Source organism: Hyperolius riggenbachi, chromosome 5, assembly GCF_040937935.1.
Source record: "Hyperolius riggenbachi isolate aHypRig1 chromosome 5, aHypRig1.pri, whole genome shotgun sequence".
In the NCBI taxonomy this organism is placed as follows: Eukaryota; Metazoa; Chordata; class Amphibia; order Anura; family Hyperoliidae; genus Hyperolius; species Hyperolius riggenbachi.
Window position 1 is genome coordinate 378,811,557 of NC_090650.1, and position 17,260 is coordinate 378,828,816.

Genomic DNA, 17,260 nt, shown 5'->3' on the forward strand with positions numbered 1-17,260 from the left:
CTTGATGTATGGTCAGTGTTATTGCCAGGCCCGGATTTACATCACAGGAGCCTATAGGCACAGATGTCCTGGCACCCTAGACTTCATCCTCAATGAACCTACAAACCGCTGCCAAACTGCACCACAAGTGTGCTGGCTGTCCAAGCTGTCACTGGCACCCTAGATTTCATCCTCAATGAACCTACAAACTGCTGCCAAACGGCACCACAAGTGTTCTGGCTGTCCAAGCTGTCACTGGCACCCTAGACTTCATCCTCAATGAACCTACGAACCGCTGCCAAACTGCACCACAAGTGTTCTGGCTGTCCAAGCTGTCACTGGCACCCTAGACTTCATCCTCAATGAACCTACAAACCGCTGCCAAACTGCACCACAAGTGTGTTGGCTGTCCAAGCTGTCACTTCTCTCTTGCCCGTCATAGGTAGCTACAGGTGTCCTTTAGTATTAGGTAGCCAGAGCTATCCTCAGTATTTAGTAGCTAGAGGTGCCCAAGACTGAAGGATAATCTGGCCAGTGGAATGCAGAGACCCGGGTGAGTAACCTCTCATTTACACTCCGCTCAGGACTCTGCATAGGGAAGGAGGGAGGAACTCAGGGAGGGGAGTAAGCCACCTTTCCATCATCGGGCATCTGTAGGCACTTGCTTACAGTGCCTTATGGTAAATCCGGCCATAGTTATTGCTCCAGAATCTCCAGTAGCGCCCATTCCCATCTGATTTATTTTCCATTTACCCTTTCAGAATTCCTCTTCCTCAGCCTCCTCTGATGGATGATCTGCAGGATGTGGTGGTGGAGGGATTCAGTATTGCCTTTGTGGGATACGCAGTTTCTATTTATCTTGCTTACGGCTCAGCCAAAAAGTTCAAATACTCCATTTCAGAAAATCAGGTAATGTGTGAGGTATAAAACTCAGTAAAATGGTGAATGCTGAATGCCCGCTGTTCTGGTCACACGAGTGGTCCTTGACCGGCTATGAAAGGGCAGACAATGCAAAGTATTTAGTGTGTTACGCATTTTCCTTTAGTTAGGATGCTAGATTGCTCAGGGAGGATTCCCATTGGTCTATTGCCAACCAATTGTAGCCTGATTCTTCTGCTAGGTCTCGATCGGTATAACGGCATTTCTAGTGTGCAGTCACCTGAATGAACGGCTGCAGCTGACAAGGCTGTGGAGTCGGAGTCGTGGAGTTGGAGCAATTTTGGGTACCTAAAGTCAAAGTATGTTGTTTCGTATACTGAGAAGCTGGAGTCGGATGATTTTTGTACCTACTCCATAGCCTTGCAAGGGCTGTGGAGTCGGAGCAATTTTTGGGTACCTGAAGTCAGACTTGGGGCCTGATTCACAAAGCGGTGCAAAGTGTTTGCACGCGAGTGATAAGCCCTTTATCACGCCTAAACTCAGTTTAGGCATGATAAGAAGAAACTCACGTGAATTTTCCATGCGCAAAGTTTTGCGCGCGCAGCGTCCATTAAGCCCTATGGGACTAAAACTTTGCGCGCGGGAGCTTCGCGCGAAGAGCAGCACAAATCGGTAATAACTAGGTGGTGCAAAAGTTATCATGCCTAAAGTCTTTTAGGCGTGATAACTGAGTTATCACTGCTTTGTGAATCAGGCCCTTGGTGTTTTCATGGTTGTTTTTTTTTTATCAACTCCTCAGCCTTGGCAGCGGAGGCTGAGGACCCAAATGGACAGCAGCAGGTCATTATTTAGCAAAATACACGCGCCAAGCAGCCTAGTGATAGGCTAGCATTGATTCAGTTTGTTTTTGACATGGTCTATTTACACTATATCAGTTGCTGTCAGGTGTAACTAAAAGGAACACTGATGTGCAGTCCAGTGTCCATGTTTCCCTATGGCCTCTTTCACACGATACACTGAAAAACTGAAGCTTTTTCACAATGCACTGCCATGGAGAAAAAAAAACACACTGCAATGCAACGTAACATATTAAAACGCATAAAGTGTAAAAAGGCTCTCACCCTCCATTTTGCTAGCTGATCCGGAAAAGTCGTGCAGGATCCAAGGTTGTGTTCTGCTTATCAGAATGACCGAACTGATCCATTCTAACCAGACTGATGTGTACGTATCCTATTACATTGCATAGGATCCATTTGCATTTGTTCAGATCCATTCCGTTTCATTCTGCTAAACAGAATGTTTTTATTGCCAGTGTGAACACATCCTTACTATGGCCTGCTGTGACCTGGGGGAGGGTTGTCATTTTTTATTTTAAATCCATGGTAAGGTTGCTGAGTCAGAGTCACTTAGAAAAACTGAGATCAGAAAAACGTTTATTTATAAAGAACTGAGCATTTTTGCAGATTCTAAAACAAAACTTTTGTCCACTTCAGACAATGTATTCAGGGCCGGTGCTGCCATTAAGCCAAAGTGGGCAATTGCCCCAGGGCCCCTGACCACTGCTGGGACCTCCCAGGTGGTCTTCCACCAATTGCCACATGGCCCCTGCTTTTGGGCACCCATGTGTCAAAGGACCCCCGAGGTGGTCTCCCCTTGTCTGCTCCCGAGTCCCCAGGGCTCCTGAACAATGTGTGGCTGCAATATAATAGCTCACCTGTTCCAGTATGCTCCTCCATCCATGTTTTATCTTCACCCCCACTGCCTGCCTCTTCTTTATGACCGAGCCCAGGTTATTTACACATAACAAGCACTGCAGGGAGAAGAGGCAGGCAGTGAGGATGAAGACGGAGCATGGATAGAGCAGTGTGCTGGGACAGGTGAGTTATTACAACGCAGCCACCAGGGGCGTTTCTAGGTTCCTGCGAGATCCAGGGCACCCGTGGGCAGCAAGAGGAAAAAATGGGCGGGGTCATGCCACGGAAAGTGGGCGTGGTCATGGGTGGGACCAAATGTACATGAACATAGCAGTGGTGTAACGTAAAGAGAAACTCTAACCAAGAATTTAACTTTATCCCAATCAGTAGCTGATACCCCCTTTTACATGAGAAATCTATTGCTTTTCACGAACAGACCATCAGGGGGTGCTGTATGACTGATTTTGTGCTGAAATCCCTCCCACAAGAAGCTCTGAGGACTAAGGTACTTTTGGCAGTTTCCCACAATGTAACAAGGTTCACAGACAGGAAATAGCTGTTTACAGCTGTCTCCAACAGCCAAAACAGCTAGCAGCAGCTACATAACCTGCCCACAGTAAAAATGTCACCATGTAATAAATGTCAGAATGTAAATCGGGGAGAGGAAAGATTTTACAATGAGCAAACACTGACTAAATCATTTATACATAATTATTGTAAAAATGAAGCACCTTTTTTATTACATTATTTTCACTGGAGTTCCTCTTTAAATATATTCGCTAGGCAGTATTTCACATAAATAAGCCCCTCACCTGGCTTCTGTCTGTCTTGTTTTCGGCTGGCTGGCCTGTGTGCTGTACTCGGCTGGCGGTTATGCTGGGCTTGCTGGTGGTAATGCTGGGCTGCCTGGCTGGTGGTGATGCTGTGTCGGCCTGGGTGCTGGGCCTGGGGCTTTGCTGGGTGACTTGCTGGGGGCTTTGCTGGGCTGGGCAATTTGCTGTGGGCTTCACTGGGGTGAGGGCATTTTTGGACGCATTGCTGGGCTGCAGGCTTTACTAGGCTTTGCTGAGCTGGGAGCTTTACTTGGCTGTATGCTTTGCTGGGCTGGGACCCGGAGGCTTTGCTTTGCTGGGGGCTTTGCTTTGCTGCGCTGGGGCCCCGGGGCTTTGCTTTGCTGGTTTGGGGGCTTTGCTTTGCTGGGCTAGGGCCCTGGGGCTCTGCTGGGCTGGGGGCTTTGCTTTGCTGCGCTGGGGCCCCGGGGCTTTGCTTTGCTGGTTTGGGGGCTTTGCTTTGCTGGGCTAGGGCACTGGAGCTTTGCTGGGCTGGGGGCTTTGCTTTGCTGGGCTGAGGCCCAGGGGCTTTGCTTTGCTGGGACCGGGGGCTTTGCGTTGCTGGGGCTTTGCGTTGCTAGGCTGGGCTGGGGGCTTTGCTTTGCTTGTCTGAGGCCCAGGGGCTTTACCTTTGCTGGCGGCTTTGCTTTGCTGGGCTTGGGTGTCACATGTCCCCTAGTGGCCAGACCGCACAACGCCTTCCAATCGGTTTCAGCACACAGACAATGCAATCTGTGGTCGCAATCGGTGCGCAGAAACCGCTGGAATTTAGGCAGCAGACAGACCAGAGGGAGGCGTGCGATCTATTAAATACAAAATATTAGGCTGCCACCATCTCTTTTTAACTGGGACAGAGAAGCCCACTGACTGTCTCTAAGAGCTGCAGGAAAATGGTTAAAACTCATCCTGTTCTGACTAATAACAACGATTCTCAGTAGTGATCTTCAGAAGCTAGAATTCGGTTTGTGGGGCTGAATAGCAGGGGTAGCTGAACAAATAAATGACTTTTAGAAGTCTTTTATTATAAATGTAATATAAATAATTAATATATACAGAACATCATTAAAATCAACAATTATAGAGACAATATTAGCACAGTTTGAAAATAAAAAGGGAAGAAAATACGAATACTTAAGGTCAGGTGAAAATATGGCCTTTCTGGGAAAGAAATGCTAAGTCCTTGGTTTCAGAATCAGGCCACTCAGCGTCAAAGTCCAAACAAGCCAGATGCCAGCATGTCCTCAAGCTGGCAAGGATGTGTGAGGAAACGCGGAAAAGCCGCCGCAAGGACTCAGAGTGAGGCGGCTGTTTCCGCGTCTAACATGGCACAACGCGGAGAAACCGCTGCATGCCGCATGGGCAGAGCGGTGGATTCCGCATTGGAGGCGGCGGATTGCACGCAGGGCAAAGCAGCTGACATGGCGGCCGGACGCGGTGAAAGAGAGCGGGGTGGCGGTCACCACGCCTGAGTCAAGGGTTACATTGCAAGACATGTCTGGTGTAGCTGGGACTGCTAGTCCACATAGGTTCAGAAGGACGCGCGCGCGCTGAGAGGCAGAGCTTATATGACAGCCAGAAAAGGGTCAGCTGACCAGGCGGGTCAGCTGACAATTTCACCACCTGCCATTGGTCCAGCACTTAGGGGAGGCGCTGAAGAGTGCTTTACTATATATACTGGGTGCTGGTCATTCTCTGGTTGTCTGCCGTTGCGATCACAACGTGGTAGCACTCAGACCTTGTCTGTATCTGTGTTCTAGCATAGTTTGCAAAGGTGTTGACATCAAGGAGTTCACACCTTAGCATTAGGAACATTGAATTGTATTATTTGTTATCACCTGTTAACGACCTGGCTTGCCGACCTCGAGAACTGGCCTTACTGTTAGAGGCAGTTCCCAGACCTGTTAGTGACACCCTCCTTCTCGGGTGTCACTCACGCTCTGTCCTTCCTATCCTCAGCCTAGCTCCTCCCCCCTGGAGAGTCTAGGCCATAGGAAGGAACATACTTCTGGAGTAGTACTCAAAGTATACTGTTGCATCTAACACTCACTTATTCTCTCTGGTGTCCAGAGGTTAGTAGATATATCTGATTATCGGTGATACTGCAGATCACCAATAATCGGGTATATTCTGTATTGCTGGTGAGACTGCAGTTCACCGGTAATCAGATCCTCTCTGTGTTACACCGATCGTTACAGAACGGCAGACCAAAAATGCAAATGGACGCACACACTGACCGTCTGGGCGGACTTGCCACTTCGGTGGAAAACATCAACCAAGTGCTGGGTAGTCACAAGACTATGATTGAAGCCTTGTCTGGTTCTTTACAAACCCTCCAGACAGCAGTGGATGAGGTGCGATCCCCTCCTAGCTCTGACATACATTTGCCTGTACCCGAGAAATTTTCTGGCGACAGATCTGACTTCCGAAATTTTAAAAGTAGAGTGTTATCTTACTTTGAGTTGAGACCCCGATCTTCTGGAAATATGGCCCAAAGGGTCACATTTATTAAGACTTTGTTATCAGGCGATTCTCAGACATGGGCGTACACTTTGCCTACTGGGGATTTGGCCCTCTCTTCAGTGGATGAATTTTTTAAAGCCATGGCAGTAATTTACGACGACCCAGACCTTGCCACAACCTCTGAGCGGAAGCACAAGCTCTTGCGTCAAGGCAAGGGTGCGGTCGAAGATTACGCAGCCGAATTTAGGAGGTGGTCAGTGTCAGCCAGGTGGGACACCTATGCCCTATTAGATTGTTTCTTATCAGGGTTGTCAGATGAGGTTTCAGATCTCATGTTAAGTCTGCCTGAACCTAAGACAGTCGATGAGGCCATTTCAGCGGCCGTTCGAGTCGACCGCAGACTGCGCTATCAGAAACAGACCCGGGGTAGTAGTCATGTAAGAATGGTGTCCTACGCTGCGCCTCCAGTAACTCCACCTCCTCCTGTCTCGCCTCCACCTGAACCAATGCAAATTGGTCGGTCGAAACTGTCCCAAGTGGAGCGAAGACGCAGGATGTCTGAGCGGCTGTGTCTTTACTGCGCAGAGGGGGGTCATAGAGTACGTAATTGCCCTAACAAGCCAGGAAATGCTATTGCCTAGCAGTTGTAGGGGGTAGCACCCTAGGCACGCTGCTTTTACCCCTAGAAGATAAATGGTTACTCCTTCCCTGTACAGTCACATGGGAAGATAAAACTGAGATTTCTGAGGCTTTTATTGATTCAGGCTCTGCAGCCAATTTTATGGATTTTGAATTTGCAAAGAGATTGGGTATCCCGTTCACCCCAGTAAAACCACCCATTCAGGTTACGGCCGTAGATGATTCCCCCCTGCAAAGTGATCATCCGCTGTCTCAGACACCAGAGGTGGAAATCACCATAGGGGTGTTACATAAGGAGAGACTACAGTTTTTTGTGTTACACATGACTACCTCCACTGTCATCCTTGGCATGCCATGGCTACACGTACACTCTCCACAGATTAATTGGGCTACCGGTCAGCTAACCAGCTGGTCAGCTCACTGTTTTGAGCAGTGTTTAGGGATAGTGACACTGGGCCAGACCAGGATCCAGTTGGAGGGGGTACCACTACAATATTCCAAGGCCGCAGATAAGTTACCACCACATCGCCCCTTTGATTGCCCCATCGATCTCCGATCGGGTTGTATGCCCCCTAGAGGCCATCTTTACAATTTGTCTGGTCCAGAGAAAATAGCCGTGCAGGAATACATTCGTGAAAATTTAGCCAAGGGGTTCATTCGCCCTTCCCGGTCGCCCGCTGGCGCAGGTTTATTTTTTGTTAAGAAAAAAGACGGGGGCCTGCGGCCTTGCATTGATTACCGGGGCCTGAATAAAATCACAGTAAAGAATCGCTACCCTTTGCCATTGATAGATGACTTGTTTACACAGATAACCGACGCTTAAGTCTTTTCGAAGTTGGATTTACGGGGGGCATACAACCTGGTGCAGATCAGAAAGGGCGATGAATGGAAGACGGCCTTTAACACGCCCGACGGGAATTAAGAGTACCTGGTGATGCCCTTCGGGCTGTGTAACGCCCCGGCCGTCTTTCAGGAACTGATTAATGAGGTATTCAGGGAGGTATTGGGCAAGTTTGTGTTGGTATACCTAGATGATATACTTATCTTTTCTAACAACCTCTCTGAGCACAGGACACATGTCAACTTTGTATTGGATAAACTAAGGCAAAACATGCTTTACGCCAAATTGGAGAAATGCATTTTTGAGGTAACATCTGTCACCTTTTTAGGGTACATTATTTCCACCTCGGGCCTGTCTATGGATCCTGCCAAGGTTTCTGCTGTATTGGAATGGCCTCAACCAGTGGGGTAAAATGGCCCATTTTGTGCCCTTGAAAGGACTCCCCTCGGCCCAGGAATTAGCCGATTTGTTCATCATCCACGTTTTCCGGTTGCATGGCATTCCGGAAAACATCGTATCAGATAGGGGAGTCCAATTTGTTTCCAGATTTTGGAGGGCATTCTGTCACCAAATGGGCATGGAACTGTCATTTTCGTCGGGCTACCACCCACAGACCAATGGTCAGACAGAAAGAGTCAACCAATCATTGGAACAGTTTTTGAGGTGTTACGTTGCAGAGGCGCAAGATGATTGGGTCAAGTTTTTACCCTTTGCAGAATTTGCGCACAATAATTTGAAAAGTTCCTCTTCTGGATTTTGTCCATTCCAGGTAGTGACCGGGAAGTTGCCTAAATTCTCCCCATTGCCAGTCGCCTCCACTCCGTTTCCAGCTCTGGAGGCCTGGCAAAGGTCATTTAAAGATATATGATGGATTGTGAAAAATAATTTGGAGAAGGCGTTTCAAAGTCAAAAAGGTCAAGCTGACAAGAGACGTTCATTGGAGTGGAGGTTTTTGCCAGGAGTTTTAGTCTGGGTGTCCACACGTCACTTGACCTTGAAACAGCCCTCGGCTAAGTTGGGGCCCAGGTATGTGGGTCCATTCCCAGTAACTAGAAAGATCAACGATGTCACTTATGCCCTTGACCTCCCTGCCAGTATGCGCGGCGTGAGATCCTTTCACGTGTCCCTGCTTAAGCCAGCAGTCCATGTGGGTCCCACTCCTCCTCCTCCTGTGATGATAGATGACCAACCTGAGTACGAAGTAGAGAAGATTTTAGACTCTCGCATAGTTCAGAACTCAGTACAATATCTGGTTCATTGGAAAGGGTATGGTATTGAGGAGATATCATGGGTACCTGAATGTCGCATGCATGCTGACAAGTTAAGAAGGGAGTTCCATGCGTTGCATCCTGAGAAGCCTGGTAGGAGCTGTCCGGAGTCCACTCCTCGGGGGGGGGGGGACTTTGAGGAAACGCGGAAAAGCTGCCGCAAGGACTCAGAGTGAGGCGGCTGTTTCCGCGTCTAACATGGCGGCACAACGCGGAGAAACCGCTGCATGCCGCATGGGCAGCGCGGTGGATTCCGCATTGGAGGCGGCGGATTGCACGCAGGGCAAAGCAGCTGACATGGCGGCCGGACGCGGTGAAAGAGAGCGGGGCGGCGGTCACCACGCCTGAGTCAAGGGTTACATTGCAAGACATGTCTGGTGTAGCTGGGACTGCTAGTCCACATAGGTTCAGAAGGACGCGCGCTGAGATGCAGAGCTTATATGACAGCCAGAAAAGGGTCAGCTGACCAGGCGGGTCAGCTGACAATTTCACCACCTGCCATTGGTCCAGCACTTAGGGGAGGCGCTGGAGAGCGCTTTACTATATATACTGGGTGCTGGTCATTCTCTGGTTGTCTGCCGTTGCGATCACAACGTGGTAGCACTCAGACCTTGTCTGTATCTGTGTTCTAGCATAGTTTCCAAAGGTGTTGACATCAAGGAGTTCACACCTTAGCATTAGGAACATTGAATTGTATTATTTGTTATCACCTTCTGCCTGCCTGACTATTCCTCTGAACTCTGATCCTGTACCTTGCTATTTCTGATATCCTGTTGCCAAACTCTGCTCGTTCCTGGACTCTGTATTTGCCTCCTGATTCTGTACTGTGCCATTCTGATACTCCGTTGCTGAACTCTGTCTGTTTATTGGATTCCGTATCTGCCTCCTGAATCTGTACCTTATCTGTCTGTGTATTAACGACCTGGCTTGCCGACCTCGAGAACTGGCCTTACTGTTAGAGGCAGTTCCCAGACCTGTTAGTGACACCCTCCTTCTCGGGTTTCACTCACGCTCTGTCCTTCCTATCCTCAGCCTAGCTCCTTCCCCCTGGAGAGTCTAGGCCAAAGGAAGGAACATACTTCTGCAGTAGTACTCAAAGTATACTGTTGCATCTAACACTCACTTATTCTCTCTGGTGTCCAGAGGTTAGTAGATATATCTGATTATCGGTGATACTGCGATCACCAATAATCGGGTATATTCTGTATTGCTGGTGAGACTGCAGTTCACCGGTAATCAGATCCTCTCTGTGTTACACCGATCGTTACAGGATGTAATCGGGATGATGTTCCAAAGTGGAGGACATTGATTTTGGGTCCTCTTCCATTTTTATACCCCTGACTCAGTAGGAGGGATTGAGGGCGGGAACCACACACACCCTTAGAACATGAGATGAGCCGAGGAGTCTCACTCTCCTGTAAATTGGTTCTGTCAGGCCCCTATCTGACGTCATCTGATGGATGGACCCTTAACATAACTCGGTGCCTGGGACACTTTTCTGCTGAAGGCTTCCTGCCATTTGGTGAAAGGAAAACAAGCTGTCTTTTAAAAGAAGAAATGTCATTCTGATCGCTGCAATGACTGCGCAAATCTAACCGGGAAGCGATCAGAAAATCGACTGTGCGAATCTGCCCAATTCGGGGGCTTTGCTTCCACATAGGTAGCTAGGTATAGATGCCTTCAGGATATGTACCTAGGTATAGATGCCTTCAGTATAGATAGCTAGGTATATGTGTCTTCAGTATAGGTAGGTAGGTATAGGGGCCTTCAGTATAGGTAGGTAGTTATAAGGGCCTTTAGTTCATTATAGGTAGCTCAGTATAGGTAGGTTCATTATAGGTAGAAGGTATAGGAGCCTTCAGTATAGGTAGGTAGGTAGGTATGGGGCCTTCAGTATAGGTAGGTATGGGGCTTTCAGTATAGGTAGGTAGGTAGGTATAGGTATGGGGCTTTCAGTATAGGTAGGTAGGTATGGGACTTTCAGTATAGGTAGAGGGGCTTTCAGTATAGGTAGGTAGGTATGGGGCTTTCAGTATCGGTAGGTAGGTATAGGGGCTTTCAGTATAGGTAAGTAGGTATGGGGCTTTCAGTATAGGTAGGTAGGTATGGGGTCCTCAGTATAAGTAGGTAGGTATGGGGCTTTCAGTATAGGTAGGTAGGTATAGGTTTGGGGCTTTCAGTATAGGTAGGTAGGTATGGGGCTTTCAGTATAGGTAGGTAGGTATGGGGCTTTCAGTATAGATAGGTAGGTATGGGGCTTTCAGTATAGGTAGGTAGGTATAGGTATGGGGCTTTCAGTATAGGTAGGTAGGTATAGGTATGGGGCTTTCAGTATAGGTAGGTAGGTATAGGTATGGGGCTTTCAGTATAGGTCCCCCGCTGATCCCCCCGCCCGCTTGGTTTCTGCTAATGACGCGATCAGCGTCATTAGCAGAAGCCGGTCACTAGGGGGAACAGCAGGAGGAAGAGAGAGGTGTGCGGCTTTGGTCTCCAGGCTCCACGATGGAATCCAGGCAGAGGTAAGCTGCCGCTGTTTGTAGATGAGCGGGCGGAGGGACCAGCGGTGGGGGGGAGGTTGGGTGAGAGGGAGTGAAGGGTGGGCGGAGTCTGAAGTCTGAGGAGGAGAGGGTGGCTCGCGGGGCACGGGGGCCTAATAGACCTGGGGCACCATGGCAACAGGTTCGTGGGTGGTGCCCCGGATCAAACGGCCTAGCGATACCGCTGGTAGCCACACGTTGTGCAGGGTCTCCAGGAATAATCTGAGGAAGACCACACAGGGAAGAGGCTCTGCAGCCAGTTTGTTGGCCCCAGGGGATGTTTTTTTCTTGGGTAGGGGACCCTCAGGTTCCTTTGCCCTTTTTGCCCTTGGGCCTGTGGTGCTTAAACTGGCCCTTAATGTATTGATTGTGAATACTCGTAACTGAAAACCCCTATGTAACCTTTTGTGTTTTGCCAATGGTTGTTGCAGCTAGGTGATTGATAATCAGAAAACTGTCCATAGATGTTATGTATCTACTTTTTTTTGTATGAATACAGGTTATACATCAAATGTATTACAGCAACTTAAAGGAGAACTGAAGTCAGAGGTATATGGAGGCTACCATATATAAGTTTCCATATATATTTCCTTTTAGGGCTCGTTTCCACTATTGCGGTGCAGAATCGCCTGGATTCCACCGCTGATGAAATCGCATGCAGATGCGATTCCGCATGCGTTTTTTGCCGCGAATTCGCATGCGGATTCGCATAGGTGAGGGTATATGCGATTTTAATCATGTCACTGCCTGTGTGAATTTACATTGGTACCTATGCGAATTCGCGGCAAAAAACGCATGGGGAAAACGCATGCGATTTCCCTATTAAATACATTGTGTGCGATTCGCCTGCATTACACATGCAGGCGAATTCTGCAGGGTGTTCCGTGCAGATTTTCTCTGCACAATAAAACGCTCCCGCAGACGCATAAGTGGAAACAGGCCCATTCACTTATATTGTCTATGCGAATCCGCATACGCAAGACGCATGCGGATTCGCGATAGTGGAAACGGGGCCTTAAGCAATACCAGTTGCCTGGCAGCCCTGCTGATCTCTTTAGCTGCAGTAGAGTTTGAACAACACCTGAAATAAGCATGCAGCTAATCTAGTAAGATCTCACAATAATGTCAGAAACAGCTGATCTGCTGCATGCTTGTTTGGGGTCTTTGGCTAAAAGTATTAGAGGCAAAAGATCAGCAGGACAGCCAGGCAACTGGTATTGCTTAACCAGCTGAGCGGTCTGGACGAGCTCAGCTCGTCCAACACCGCCAGCGGCTGCCGCTCAGGCCCTGCTGGGCCGATTTGAATGAAATAAAAAGCAGCACACGCAGCCGGCACTTTGCCAGCCGCGTGTGCTGCCTGATCGCCGCCGCTCTGCGGCGATTCGCCGCGAGCAGCGGCGAAAGAGGGTCCCCTCAGCCGCCTGAGCCCAGCGTAGCCGGAACAAAAAGTTCCGGCCAGCGCTAAGGGCTGGATCGGAGGCGGCTGACGTCAGGACGTCGGCTGACGTCGATGACGTCACTCCGCTCGTCGCTATGGCGACGATATAAGCAAAACAAGGAAGGCCGCTCATTGCGGCCTTCCTTGTTTATTCTGGGCGCCGGAGGCGATCGGAAGATCGCCTCCGGAGCGCCCTCTAGTGGGCTTTCATGCAGCCAACTTTCAGTTGGCTGCATGAAATAGTTTTTTTTTTATTTTAAAAAAACCCTCCCGCAGCCACCCTGGCGATTTAATCAGAACGCCAGGGTGGTTAAAAGGAAAAAAAAATGGCAGCCTTCATATCCCTCTCACTTAATGTCTCCTTAAAAAAAATGTATGAATATTTGACTAACTCTTGCAGCTGGTGTCTTTTTTTATGTATGTTACAGGAACTCTTGGCTCATGGGCTCAGCAATGTCCTTCCATCATTTTTCTTTTGTATACCTAATGCAGGCGCCCCGGCCCGTACATTCCTCTTATACAGCTATGGAGCAAAGACACAGGTCAGCTTCTCTCTCTATCTCTCCTAACATCAGTGTTTTCAGGTGTATGTTCAGCTTTGTAAACAGCCACTAAAACCAAGAGGGAGTTCAGAACACTAAAGCTGGCCATACACTGGCCCGATTTCCCGCTGTTTCGACAGCAGATTCGATCACTGGGATCGAATCTGCTGCCAATCGTTCGCGCTACACGCCGAATTTCGATCCTTTTCGTCCGATCGCTCCGTGCGAAAAATTAGCGTCGATCGCCCGCGGGTAGGGAGCGCGTCGCTAGCGGCGTTCGAGTACCCGACGACCGACGCAATAGAGCCGCATACATTACCTGCTCCGCCGGCACGACTACCCCCGGTCACCGATGCTCTGTGTCCGCGCTGGTCTCCGGCATGCTTCAGTTCCTCCTGCCCGGCAGGAAGTTTAAACAGTAGAGGGCGCTCTACTGTTTAAACTTCCTGCCGGGCAGGAAGAAGTAAAGCATGCCGGGGCCGGAGACCAGAGCGGAGACGGAGCAGCGGTGACCTGGGGACTGGAGTTGCGCCGGCGGAGCAGGTAATGTATGCAGGCATGCAGGCGGGGGAAGCGGCGGCAGCAGCACCACCACCACCACCACAACAGATTGTGAACGGTTTCGGGCTGAAATCGGTTCACAATCTGTTTGCAGTAATGGCAGCCATACGATCCCTCTCTGATCAGATTCGATCAGATAGGGATCTGTCAGTTGGTCGAATCTGATGGCAAATCGACCAGTGTATGGCTACCTTAAAGCTACCCATACACTAGGTCGTTTTTCTGCCGATATACACAGCAGATTCGATCACTGTGATCGAATCTGCTGTGAAATCGTTAACGCAAATGTTGACCAATCAACTGATTTCCATACAAAATCGATGGATTCAGTCGATCTGTCCAGACAGAAAATTTTGCTTGATTGCCAGCGAGTCGGGAGCGCGTCTTTAGTGGTGTTCGATTCAGCGATGACTGACGCAATAATAATCTCACCTGTCCGCCGGCACATGTCCCCGGCCTGTGCTGTCCCTTTCTCCGGCTGGCCTTCTTCTCCATCTTCACTTTCTGACCCATCCTGTGAGAAGGGGAAGTTCAAACTGTAGAGCGCCCTCTACTGTTTGAACTTCCGCTGGTCACAGGACGGGACAGGAAGTGATGAAGAGATGCAGAAGAAGGCCAGCCGGAGAAAGGGACAGCACAGACCGGAAACTCGTGTCGGTGGACAGGGCCGGATTTGTACTTCTTACCGCCCAAGGCCGACTATTACCAGCCGCCCCAACCGAAACCGTATCCTACCACCTCTCTCCACACACACACACACACACACACACACACACACACACACACACACACACACACACACACACACACACACACAAAAACTTTGGGCCGATGGTGTCCACTATTGCGGCTAGTGCCGAGGTCTCCATGGCAACGTGAAGTGAATCAATCACGTCACATGGGGGAACTGGTCAATCAAGCGATCTACAGGTGATGGGCGTGGTGGGAGCCTTCCACCACACACACATAGTCAAAAGTGGCTCACAATTGGACATTGAGTGGGGTCAGCAACACGTAAAAGTGAGTCCTGTACCCACTGCTGTCTCCAGGGTAACAGCGCTGGCCAATCAATAATTAAGAAATGGGTACTGTGAGAGGCTGCTTTCTGTATTCTGTACTACTTGCTGGTGCTGCCCCTGGTCCTTTAATCCCCCACACCAAGTGCCTGGGACCTGGCCTTCTGTAACTGCCTGCAGCTGCTGCTATGTTTTTGGGCAAGGTCTGGCTTTTTGCTAGTCACACACTGTTCACAAACGTTTGGTTAACGGACTGCAGCTGCCTGTAGCACAGCACAGGCAGATGCCAGCTGGTACGAATAGTGCAGTTATCCTGATCACTTTCATTTGTTTGGACACTTGCAAATAATGCCCTGCAAATAATGCCCACTGTCTGCAGGCCGCCCCTTGTTTATCTGGTGCCCTAGGCCATGGCCTATGTTGCCTTGCCAGAAATCCGGCCATGTCGGTGGACAGGTAATATCATTGCTGCTGGCTGGGGGAGACCAAATGGGGGTGGCGAGCAGGCGGCAGCGGCGCTCCACGAGGTTGTGAATCGATTTCATGCTGAAATGATTCAAAATCTGTGTGTAGTGCATGGGCAGCCATTAGATCCCTCTCTGATCAGATTTGATGATCAGATTTTCAGAGATATTTAGAACAAGCTCTTAGGGCTGGTGCACACAAAGGGATTGATTCACTAAGACAAATAACATGCCTTATCAGAGTTAACACGCCTTATTAGAGGTAACACACCTTATCAGAGTTATTAACTGATGTCTGCTCATTGGCAATGACGAGAGCTCCACTCGTCCTGCCCTGAGGGGCTCAGGTCAGGATGAGTGGAGCTTTCATCATTGCCAATGAGCAGGCATACGTTTGATAAGGCATGCTAACTCTGATAAGGCATGCTATTTGTCATAGTGAATCAAGCCCCAAGAGCACTTCCTAGCACTTTTAAAAACACCATCTCTTTGAAAAGCGCTTGGCTAATGTATTTGAATGGCATGGCTCACACCAGAGCAATGTGATTTTCTCCCAGATGCAAACGCGGGTCCTGCAGCATTTCTGCTGATTTCTGAGGCGATTCAGCCTACTGTTAAGTATATGAAAGTGGAAAATCGCTCAGAAAAGCACTAGATCAGAGCGATTTTCCAAGCATTTTTTGTTACAGAAGCTGTTCATTTACAGCTCTACTGTACAAAAGTAAAGCTCTACAAAAAATAAAAAACTCTACAAAAAAAACAAAACGCTACACCAAAATGCTCCAAAAATCGCTAGGCATGATTAGAAAATTGCTAGGCACATGCCTAGAAAAATCACTTCAAAAAGTGCTAGGTGTTTGCGATTACGCTAGCGCTTTTTGGTGTGCACTGGCCCTCAGACAAATGATTTTTAATCATGTATTTTATAATAAAATAAATGGTTAAAAATGAATACAGAAAAATGTCAAAAAGTATCTAACAAAGAACAGATTGATACAGTTAAATAATAGGGATAAAAAGTGAAAAAAGCTGACTAGATACAGTCCGAGCTGTCTATAGAATTACTGTGTCCTTTGGGTATTGTAAGTCCAAACAGACGATAAAAGCCCAGGTACGAGTCATCTTCACTAGAGATGGGCCGAACCTCCGATTTTAGGTTCGCGAACCGGGTTTGCGAACTTTCGCGTAACGTTCGGTTCGCGTTAAAGTTCGCGAACCGCAATAGACTTCAATGGGGATGCGAACTTTAAAAAAAAAAAATTATGCTGACCACAAAACTGATGGAAAAGATGTTTCAAGGGGTCTAACACCTGGAGGGGGGCATGGCGGAGTGGGATACATGCCAAAAGTCCCGGGGAAAAATCTGGATGTGACGCAAAGCAGCGTTTTAAGGGCAGAAATCACATTGAATGCTAAATGACAGGCCTAAAGTGCTTTAAAACATCTTGCATGTGTATACATCAATCAGGTAGTGTAATTAAGGTACTGCTTCACACTGACCCACCAAACTCACCGTGTAACGCACCGCAAACAGCTGTTTGTGTAGTGACGGCCGTGCTGGACTGGTGCGCACCATGGCGAGAGTGCAGGTTTTGGTGGCTTTACAGCCCATATGGTCGCCTGGCTGATGTAGCTGAATGACAGAACAGTGACTGTCCAGCTGATCAAATTTGGTCTGACCACAATGAAGCAACGACCTTATTATCTTTTGTGTGCCCCCCGAGGCACTCATCTAGGCGCCGGTCATTGCTTCATTGTGATACGCAAGCCCCTTCACCACGGCAAGGTAATGATCACGAAGGGGAATGGGCGCATGTACATGCCTTTTCTTTTGTTGTTGCAGCTGCCCGCAGTGCAGCCAGAAAAATAAAGCAGTCATGTACACGCACCAGAAAAATTATTACAGCGGCCGCTGCTAGCAGCGGCCTAAAAAATTCAGCAATCCGCCTGGAGTCCCGGACCCTGTTGGTGGTGGCGGAGAAGGTAGTCAAGCGGCCTGCAGGCAGACATGCTGTGTGGAGGGACTGGGAGCGACTTAGTCTTCTTGGGGCAGCCCAGGCAGCCAGTCACACGGCGTGCAGGCAGAGATGCTGTGTGTGTGGGGACTGACTT

General features: G+C 48.9%; 1 protein-coding gene across 6 annotated transcripts in view; it reads left to right on the forward strand.

The window, feature by feature from the left end:
* Positions 1-17,260, forward strand: part of SLC26A7 (solute carrier family 26 member 7) — a 114,300-nt gene that overhangs the window by 46,955 nt on the left and 50,085 nt on the right. For 4 of the 6 annotated variants that reach the window (XM_068237625.1, XM_068237626.1, XM_068237627.1 and 1 more), the window contains 2 exons: positions 741-888; positions 12,994-13,107. The exons of 1 other annotated variant lie outside the window; for it this stretch is intronic. In XM_068237625.1, coding sequence (XP_068093726.1) covers positions 741-888; positions 12,994-13,107 — 262 coding nt within the window. The remainder of the gene's footprint in view (positions 1-740; positions 889-12,993; positions 13,108-17,260) is intronic. One more of the 6 variants, XM_068237628.1, reaches the window with a different exon arrangement.